Here is a 10,986-nt window from a genome sequence, read left to right as displayed (position 1 = left end):
ATAATTAATAATTATTAAAAATTATTTTTTTCATGAAATTATCTTTGGGTAAATGAGTTTTATGAGTGGGTGCAATTTTCTTTAAATTGCTTTATTAGTTTTGAAAATATGACTAAAAACGTAAAAAGTGAAATTCACATTAAGGGGTACGAACTTTGGATCGCTCTCCTGACCAAACTATGGGGACCATATTTCCCAGATTGCGGCTACCCCCTATATTTTGAAGGTTAGTAATCCAAATATGTAAAAAAAAATATATGTTTATTCAGAGAAAGTACGTTTTTGTGTCTGATTTCGTAACTTAATTAATAGTTAGCACTAATTAATTAGCATATTTGAGGTCACCCCCCGGAACCATTAAGATTGACGCTTAGTTCGTGAAAATCCGATCATTAGAACGAAAGTTATTCAGGGTGATTCGTTTTTTTTTTTGCGGACTGTACACCTCCGTTAATCTAACTAACTAATAGAAAATATAATATTATTTATTTTTTGTTAAACGAAATTTAAAAATATAGCTCAGATATCTGCCCAAGAAAAAAACCTTTTGTTTACAGTTTAGATAAAAAATTAATTTCGAGTGTTCGACTTATGAATAGATTTTACAAACTGACTGCATTCTGTTATTTTTTGTGGAAAAAAGTAACTTTTCGTAAGTATTTTTTTACAGATTTATGTATTCAATTTTTAATCGAATTTTTTTTAAGTTCTTCAATCAGTATTTACAATAATGAATTTCCGAGAGTAGTATTTTTTAATGCTGAATGAGTGTTTGCTCAATACTTCATTTAATTTTCTTCTTACAGGAAAGTATGGCATGCTTGTAAAAACAAATTAAAATGAGTGATATCAGAAGTTATTTTTGAAAAAAACGTAAAGCTGACAATTCTAGTCTAAACCCTAGTATAAGCAAAGAATATTTTATTTAAAGATTTCCAGATTTTATTTAAAAGACTAATCTTGGTACTAGTGCAAACGTAAGTGCAGCTCCAGATCATTCATTGAAAAAGTTATGAACAGATTTAGACAGCAAACAAGACGATTTCAATTCTTGTTTGATTAAAAAAAATTTTAATTGTTATGTATCAATAATTACTTAATAATTTGTTTTTGAGTGAAAATATTTTGAATAAAAAAATTTTATAGCAAAATTGTTTTTCTGTATCTCTTTAAGTGTTTAAAAAAAAAAAAAAGCCAGGGGGGTGCAAGTGCACCTCCTTGCACCCCCTGCCGGCGTCCTTGCTAATTAATTAGTGCAGAGGATATTTTAACTTATGAAATCAAACGCGAAAACTCAATTTATTTGAATTAACATACCTTTTTGCCAACGAATTTGTGTTTTTACCCTCCAGATTGCCGCAAATCTGGGAAATATTGTCCCAATTGTTTGATTACGAGAACGGTCAAAGTTCAGACCCCTCAATGTTAATTTATTTTTTTCGTTGCACCATACTTCGAAAACTTTTTTAGCGAATTGAAAACTTTTTGCACACTATTATAAAATTCGTTTATCCAAAAATAATTCCATTCTAAATATATCTTTTAGTAAATATTTATAATTTATTACTACTTTATATTAAATAATAGTCGTAAAACTTTTGAATAGTAAGGTATAAAAAATTTTATGCCACTTTAAGGAAAGCAATTTTAAATGGCAAAATACAAAATTGAACGAAATCATCTCTTTAAAAGCTCACGTAACTTTGGAATATTGATAAAGTGAATTCAAATTTTTAGAATGATTCTTTTAGAAGATTTGCAATGTAAGTAATTTTTTTTTATTTATCGTTAAGTTTATAAATTATATCTTTATAAATATAGAGAGAAAGAATTTTGATTTAAGCGAAAATCACCTAATAACAGGTGTTTTATAATATTGCGATGCGTTTAATATTTTCAGCTACTATGACAACCATTTGGCGCTTGTCTGTTTTTCCCTCTGCGTGTTTGTTTTTATTGTCAACTTTTAATTTTAGATCATATTATTATTGGTTTGATGCCACAATGGTAACTATAAATTTTATTAAATTTTTTTTCAAAAGAAAGCGAATGAATAGAGAAAGAAAAGATTGAAAAAACTGAACGGGTGAATTTGCAAGAAATAAATAAAAAAATTTACATACTTATAAATTGACAAATACAACTTTTTTATTCGCATTTTTTTCTTTCGTATTTGCTAACAAATAAGTATGTGAAAGGAATTAATAAACAGTCACAATACTTTAGTCTTCACTAAATGTTTTTAAAAATAAGCCTAATCTGTAACCCGACGTCCGGGTTTCGTTAACTTTTAAACCAAATTTTACTCTATTAGATTGGATTCTAATTAAAAATTTGCCTCAAAATATTTTTTTATCTATTTATTTTTTATTTATTTATTTATTTTCATTTTTGCACTTATTTCCAATGCCATTACTTTAGAACTAACAAAACATAATGAAGCTGTTTATAAAACATATTTTTAAATAAAACCGTCTTATTTAAAAACTCAATCAGATTAAATTATTGTTCTACTATAAACATAGGATCAGACTATAATCTACGCAAATCTTGAAAATTAGCTCATGTTAAAACGATTTTAAACATGTTCTTTTCGTTATAAGTTCTTCATTTTAAGAATAAATATTTTAAGGAATAAATATGCATAATAAAATATCTTACTCCTGCAGTCATGAGTGCTGGATAAGCTTGAAAGTATGGAATAATGATGTACATAGGCCATAAAAAGAATGAAGTTTGCATAATTAGAAATGAAGAACCCACTGCATACAAAATGGCTGCCACTGCATTCTGATAGACTTCCTGAAATTAGGGAGATAAAAATTGTTACACTTAATATTTTTAGTCTCTATTAAATACGATCAGATATTTTCGGCATTTCTGACAAGCCTTCTATCTGAGCCCAATACTAAAACATATATTCTATAGGATAATTTTCAAGAAATGTTTATTTGGATTATTAATTTCAAACATAAATACTTGTTATTTTTTTGGTTTAACTTTAAATGTTTGTATGACCAACTGCTAAAATAAAATATTTTAAGATGAAATATTCTGCTTACTTTTTCGATCAAATTATGCTTTTTCCCTAATATTTTTTCAGAATTCCTAATATTTTAAATATATAAAATAAAATGAATTTGTAGATTAATGGAGATAATAGGAGTTCCTGTCGGTTAGTCAATAGAAGGTTCTTTGTTACAATTATCTTAGATTACGAAATTAAGATAAAGTTTACTTTTTATTGTACCGTAGAATAACAATTTTTACATCGTAATAGTGCAATGAAATACAGTATCTGAAAGAAAAATGAATAAAAATAACATTGTTAAGCTATTTATTAGGAAACTAAACTATTTCATAAGTCTAGACAATACTGAGTGTTCCAAAAAATTCAAGGATATGATAAATCAATTTTAAAAAAATTTAAAAGAATTAGAAATGCATGATTTGACACCTTATGCTTAAGAAACGAAGCACTTATTGCAAGCAAGTTACAAAATCGTCAACAACAGATGGCGTTACTAATTGATAAAAACTGTAAAACAATGTTTGCTGAATAACCATTATCTGCAGGAACAACTTTATGCAGTCTGATGACAAAACTAGTAAATGCTCGTATTTCAGTTGAAATAGTCGCAGGATAAAACAATTTAAAGAGTTTGTTGGTCAGTAACGAATGTCTGTTGAGGAATTGTGAAACTAATTTCAAGCTTCCTGCAATAAATTTCTTGAGCAAACCGTGCATTTCTATGTACTTCCGTTTTTATTAATTTTTTTAATTGAATTTTTTTAAAAATCGCTGGTCACTTTTGGGACAACCAGTGAAAAGTCGTATTTTCAGAAGTTTTTAAATTAGTGTCTATTTAACTTATATTAAGAGAGTTTGGTCCAAATTTTACCAGAACGGTTGTCCTGACAGCTCTGTAGGTGTATTCAGACGTAATATAGCAGAAGAGACTAACTGATGTAGATATCAGCGAAGCAGAAGCATTGACTAGAAAAATAGGATAAGCAATGCCTAAAGTCATCCAGACTGGCGTGCCAAAAGTAATCATGAGTCCGACGCATATCCCACCAAAAATCTAAAAATAGTATAAAATAATAATTTTTATGAATATTTGTTTAAAAAAATAACAAGCATAAGAGAAAAAATGATTGCAGATTAAGAGGGAAGAACAGTTTATATTCATGAAAGCAGATTGTAAGAAAAAACGAAGGAAGCGAGCTTACAGGAACCTCAGAACTACTTACCCTCACTTTGTAATAACTCTCGGAGAGAACCGATGTTAAAGATATGATTTTGAAAATATGAATTATTGATATGTTAAAATTTGTTGTTGTTTCTGATGATACTTGCACTATCCAAGCACGCCAGCCATTGGCCTTGCGAATTAAGTCAGGAATGTACGCATTACGTTTGACAAAAGAGCACCGCAAGGTTGCAAGTACGGCTTGATTCAGAACCTCACGGATAGATGGTAGCTCCACCCATTATGAGGGCACTTCCTCAATTTAGACATAGATCTGTAGGGGAAGAAAATTTTCCACAGATCCCTGTATTCATGGTACCGTTCAGAGACCAACTACAGGTCTTTCGATTCCACAGATTTTATGAGCACATATATCGTATGCACTCGTTGGGTCTTAGAGAAATCGAAAATCAAACACAGCCCATCCCGACTGGAGTCTAACCATTGAGCTATCACGATTAGTAATCCTCAAAATGCATCAGATAGCGATCTAATAGTCATTTATCAGAAAAATGAACATAAGCCGTTCATCCTCCTTGGTTTTCAATTGTTAAAAACATTTCTTATCCAATACGAAAGAAAAATTTGCAATTTTTGCTATTATTGGAAAAAAAAGTTTAAACTTAACGATAATTTATGAATAAATAGATGCAAAGTACTGGTGTTGGACAGATTGAAATCGAGTAAGCTACCTGAGTCAATCAAGGCCAGCAGCTGGCTTTAGAGCTAGTAGAAGAAGAAGAGGGAAGTTTTGCTTTGCGTTAGAATAAACAAAACAAGCAGCAAAGTAATAAATAGGAACAGAATGTTGACAGGCTAGTTTTATCATCTTTAACTTCGAGACTGAGAAACCGCACACAGTCATACATTTCTTAGCATGCTCACAATATTTTGTGAATTTGTTGCTATCTTAGTCCGGTGATAGTTTGAGCTTTGTTGTTAAAATTGATTTGCATGATTCAATGGTTGAATTTGAATGGTAAAATGGTTAAATTAAAGGTTAATGGTACAACCGTATCAATGTTGTTGCAAATTTGCTTGAAAACAAAGAAGAGCTGGTATCGGTTTTGGGATCCAACGTTTTCTTTTTCAATGAGTGCAGTGCTCTGTTACTACACATAAAATTTTTCGTATTTATAACATAGAAAACTGAATCTCACTTAACTATTTTATTAGTGCTAATTATGTCACTACGTGTTTATTTTATTTGCAAGAATAATTCGTATGTTGACCGAGGGAGGATTAGCCAAAACGGGGTTTCCTTTCAACGTACTCTTGTAGTGTATCTAACGTCAAGATGCACTACAAGAATAATAAGTTGCACTATGTAGAAAGAGAGAGAGAGAGAGAAAAAAAAAAAGTAAAAGTTATGGAAACAAAACAGATATATATTTTCTCAAAAAAATGGGCCCTGGCTTCCCAATTATTGGAGGGGGGGGGGGTCCTGACCCTCATGGCTTCGATGCCGGTGACATGCAATATGGGCTATACCCATCTACAAGACCAGTAGATAGGCATTGATGAGCTACCCAGGTAGATGTGCGTGGATTTTCAATGTGTTTAAAAAGAAATGTAAATTGCTTTTTAATTAGGATTTGAATTTTATTTGTGTCTATGTACTTTGTGTTCGCTTATTTAGTGAAAACAATAATAATTTTAAATTGAGTACAAAAATCTATCATTTTATTGATATTGGTTGGATGTGGGCTAATGATGGAAAGATAGGTCTCATAAGAAACCCCTCGAGAAATTTCCTCGCACTTTTATAACATTTCAACGAAAGGGAAATGATTCTGAAAATTTTTTATTGTAAATTAAATTAATGAACAGACTTACTGCGTATTTTCGTGTATTTAGAACGAATTATAAATTCGTATTTCAATATTAGAAAAATATTTCATTTTATTTGGATTGGCTAAGAGCCATCTTTGTGGCGTGAGTCTTACATAATATTATATGATATTGCTTATTTTAAAAAATACGTTTACACTTACTTCAGTTCATGTAAAAATATAAGTCTTTGGTTTTTTAGAAAGAAGAGATAAGAAAAAAAGAGATATTCAGAGCTTTTCGGAACCTAGGTTCCCAAACTTACTTGCTTCACCACTCACTCGGCTAGATAAAAAGTTTAAAATTGCAATAATGGAAACTTCAGGGGTGTTTAGGATCATGTAATTTCTCATACTTAGCAATAAAGTTTAAAGCTTTCTTAGGTTTGAGAGAATGATAATAAATTACGAACGAACACAACTATGTTTGAAAAACCGATGTCAGAAAATAAAGCAATAAGCTTGTAACTTGCATCGGCTTATTTGTTTGTTATTTTGCAAAAATTGCATAAAATTTGTAAACCTATCTTAAATATTTATGGAGATATGGATATTTTTCATAAAAAATTAATCATTTTGTCTTATATTTTCTCCTCAATAACTTAAAAAATATATAATAAAATTGAAAAAAAAATTCAAATCACTTTTTAATTAATAGAAAAAAATTACCATTCTAAAATTCACTAAATAAAATTCGTAAAAAGGGTGCAAGACATGAGAATTTAAAGTAGATCTTTAATACTGCACCTACGCGGAAAAAAAAAAGCTTGAAATTATATATATATATATATACANATATATATATATATATATATATTTAAGTTGTAATAGTTGTAAGTTGTTAACTTTTAAATTTACATGAATTTTGGAGAAAAAAAAACTCACCTTATACACCATTTGTGCTTTTAGTACACTTTAGTACTGAGTTAAAAACACGTTTTCAAATCAGTTCTGACAGTTACATCAACAATGACAATAGAACGAATAAACGTTATAGAAAATGCGAGATAAAGAATATTTAAAAAAACATCTATTTTTATCATTACACAATTAGGAAACATATAAATAATACAGATAAGTTAATTTAAAAACGCATTCAGAATTTTTTTATTCAAATTTGTTTTACTTTCCATTCTTCTTTCTATCGTACACAAATTTTTGTGAGGATCAGTAAACTAGAAAATTTTAAAATGTATCAAATTTTCTTATATGTATCCTATATATTATTTTTGAGTATGCTAGTGTGCCACACTGGTTTTAATATGATTTGATTTTATAAGCGGTGTTGAACACCAGACTCATTTTTGGTTCAGGATTGCCAATGTTCAACTCCGTAGCGTTGTAATTTGAACCAAACCTAGAAGACAATAAGAACCCTGGATCATGGATTGGGACAAACTAGCCTACCTAGAAGATTTTTGATGGAACTAATCCGCATTTGCGTTACATGGAGATAAAAACTACGAAAACCTTATAAGGTTAGTTCGACGGAAAGGAGATTCTGTGATCCGTTTACTACTTATAATATTTTTTTACGTCTGTACTGTGACCAATAAAATCCGGGAGCAAATTTGGAAAATAAAAGCAAGGTGAAATCTGGTAATTCCAAATCTCAAGTGCATAAAAAGCTTAAGATTTCCTCATGGAAAAAAAAAACTCCAAGACAAATACAAAGCATTCGTATTCTTTGAAATTTTTTTCTTCATAATTTCCTTAACTAATCATAATAAATGTTTAGTTACACTTTTTTGGAATTTTTTTTTAATTTTGTTGATTCCTAGTTGCTTGTATCAGGAAAAATCTTAAGCATTACGAAGAGAATCAGAGTTTCATGTCAAAAATTTGGAAAATTAATTTCATACTTCTCCAATTGCTATTTACCATTTTATTTCACATTAAGAATGGGTAAAAAAGATCGAACTTTCGAACTTTGACACTCAATAATATCTAATAAAAATGAAATAGATATGTTTGTACACTTCTTAATAGAAATTAATATTACTTAATAACATGCAATAATAATTTTAAATATTTGTCTTAAATGCAAAAATTTGAATTAAAAAAAGTGTTATTCAGAGTTATACTGAATAACTCATGAGCTATTCAGTGATTTCTAGGCATGAACTTACGCTTTTCTTTGTCGAAGTTAGGTGAAAACAAAAATCACTCCTAAAAAGCCTGAACAAGTATTTTATTGAACTTGAACTATACTGGAGAAATTTTTGCTAACTCCTGCAATTGAGCACCAAATTTGGAATAATAATTTTTGTTCATCCTGTATATTATATATGTATACTAAACTAAATTAATTTACTACATTTGGCTTAATAAAATATTTACCCCAGATTCTAAATCATAACGTGGAAAATATGCTCATGAAAATATCTTTTAAGGATCTTTTTGTCCACTTCAATGAAGTTTTACATAAATAACTGCACCATTATGAGATGTGGTTATGTTGTTTTATTTTCACATACTTAAAAATCTCAAATAAAATATATTAAATAAAATAGAAAAGTTTTAAATTGAAAAACAATTTAAAAACTTTTTATAAATTTGTCACGATTTTAAAAAAAATAATAACATTTAATTAACTTTTTTACACTGTTTATTGTTAATTTCAATTCTCAATTACAATTACAATTGCTTATTCTTAATTACTTAATTACAGTAGAACCAGGACCCGGATATTACTAGAGACTTGAGAAACAGAAAAATGCTCGTTATATCCAGTTGTTGCTATATCCGAATACAAAAAACTTAAGCAAAACTTTACTACACAAAAAACTAAACATAAGCAAATGGAATTGCTTCCAGATTTTTTATCGAAGAATGAAAAAATATTTAAAAAATATTACGTTGATTTTTTTAGCTTTAAGAAATTTCGTTCCATATTATTTTTTTTCTTAAACTTGAAGCATTATTAATCCTCATTTTTCAATAATATCCCACGCTTCAAAAATTGCTTCTGCAATAAAAATAAATTACAGTAAAATTATATTTTAAAAATCTGAAAACTGAAAACGTGCAGTTTAAAAATATTTCCTCAAAATAAAAATCACGTCATTCTATTCTATAGTTTTGTGGAAAAATTCATAGAATTTTAAAAGTTACAAAACACTGTCAGAGTTTGCCCTAGGAATAAAAAAAGGCAGTGTACTACCTCTCATAAAAGGGTACTTTGAGTTTTAAAAGGGCACTCACTCAACACCATAAAATTTTATCAAAATTTGTAATATTATGTTATTGAATTTTATCCCCAACAGTTTCTGAATTACCTTCTAATACTATATTTTTTGTGTATGTTTAAAAGTAATTCTCTCTGGTTATCAGAATAGAAGAAAAATTTGTAGTTTAGAAAAATGATTAAAGGCATGCTAAAATACAATATCTGTGTATAATTTTTCTTCGAAAAAAGTAAACTAGAGAAAGAAAAATTGATACACAACTTGAGAGCTTTTCTCCATAATTTAAACTGAGAATTATGAGAAAATTAATATTTAAAGGTACATTTTTTATTTTAAAAAAAATTTTTTATTTAAAAAATAATTTTGAATTAAATTAAACTACTTAAAAAATGTATTTTATATTGTCTCCCAAATAAAATATATACTTGTAAGCATTTGACTAGTTGAGAATAATCCTAACAAGGTAAATATTTGTAATAATAATCAGAATTAAACCTATTAACATAGATAATTTTACCTGGGTGAAATTATTATTTAAACAGTCAATTAATCTTTTTTAAAATGGAACATGAATGAAATGCAGTATTTTTAAGGTATGGTGGCTTATTTTTACAAAAATGGCCAAGGGGGCATATTAATTGGTATCAAAGGGCAAGCAAGGCGGGTCGCCCTTCTATAAATGCTTCGAGCGAGCACAGCGCTATTTTTTGTAGGCAAATAAAGCGACCCTCTTCATTTTCTGGTTTTTTTGTAAGATATAGTACTATCTGATAATACTATATCATCAAAAGTTTGTTAAGTACAAAAAAATATCAAGAAAACACAAATTAATAATTTGACTTAAAAACCTAATGTGGAGGGGGTAGGGGCCTCTCAAAGAAGCTAGTTGATAGTTGTAGAATAAAAGTTTTAAAAAAAAAATACTTTCAAAGGCTGTATATTTCAAACTACTCTTTTATAGAAAAGAAAAGAAAGGGAAAAGGAATATTACTGACTCATGCTTAGCTTTACTCACAATTTCCGCAAGCTTACACAGTCCAGTTTGTCTGGACAGGAAATCAGTATGCAGCGAGCAGCATTGTTTTTGCTGCGTAACCGCCGGCATCGTGGTCATCATTATAGTAGGCATCGTTCGGGTACGTGCTCTGCGTTCAAGAATCCCGAGAAGATGAAGATCAAGGATGCACTTGAGGAGTTTCTGAGGAAGAGAAGGATGGGATGTTTCTTCGCGGTTTCGAAAAAAAGATTCTTGGCAGAAATCACTGACATTGCGTAAAGTGTCATAGCCTGCAAAGGTAAATGAACGTCTAATGCTGCTTGTCTAAACAGGCAGACAGTTTTCAAAATGTGGGGGGAAAATTTCAGTACTCACTACTAATTGTCACTGTAATTAAACAATTAACATTTTATTCTTCTTTTTTTTACATCAATATATATACAGTGCTCAAAAAAATAAACGGACTACTCTGAAGGAAATTTGATCTAATAATCGAACCATCTAGGATTTAATCTTAATGGTTTAAAGGGGTCAGATTTTAAATATACGACTTTCTTAAAATTCGCTTTTTCAAGGCATATTTCACTGAAATTTTGTATTTTGCCTTATGAAATTACATTCATTAAAATGATGTAAAAACTTTTATACTTCGAAGAAATTTTATCAATTTAAATTCATTGATAAAATTTTATCAATGAAAAAATTTTATCAATTTAAAA

At 28.9% G+C, this 10,986-nt stretch overlaps 1 protein-coding gene across 1 annotated transcript in view; it reads right to left on the bottom strand.

Annotated features, from left to right (window-relative positions):
• The window catches only part of LOC107457178 (MARVEL domain-containing protein sing), an 18,245-nt gene extending 7,668 nt beyond the window's left edge, over nt 1-10,577 (bottom strand). The window contains exons 1-3 of the mRNA XM_016075276.3: nt 10,286-10,577; nt 3,903-4,085; nt 2,662-2,802 (exon numbers count right to left, since the gene is read on the bottom strand). Coding sequence (XP_015930762.1) covers nt 2,662-2,802; nt 3,903-4,085; nt 10,286-10,399 — 438 coding nt within the window. The 5' untranslated portion in view covers nt 10,400-10,577. The remainder of the gene's footprint in view (nt 1-2,661; nt 2,803-3,902; nt 4,086-10,285) is intronic.
• Nucleotides 10,578-10,986: the final 409 nt, after the last annotated feature.

This window comes from Parasteatoda tepidariorum, chromosome 6 (assembly GCF_043381705.1).
Source record: "Parasteatoda tepidariorum isolate YZ-2023 chromosome 6, CAS_Ptep_4.0, whole genome shotgun sequence".
Taxonomy (NCBI): Eukaryota; Metazoa; Arthropoda; class Arachnida; order Araneae; family Theridiidae; genus Parasteatoda; species Parasteatoda tepidariorum.
The sequence above is the reverse complement of the archived record's forward strand: the minus strand, read 5'-3'. Positions and strand labels throughout refer to the sequence as shown.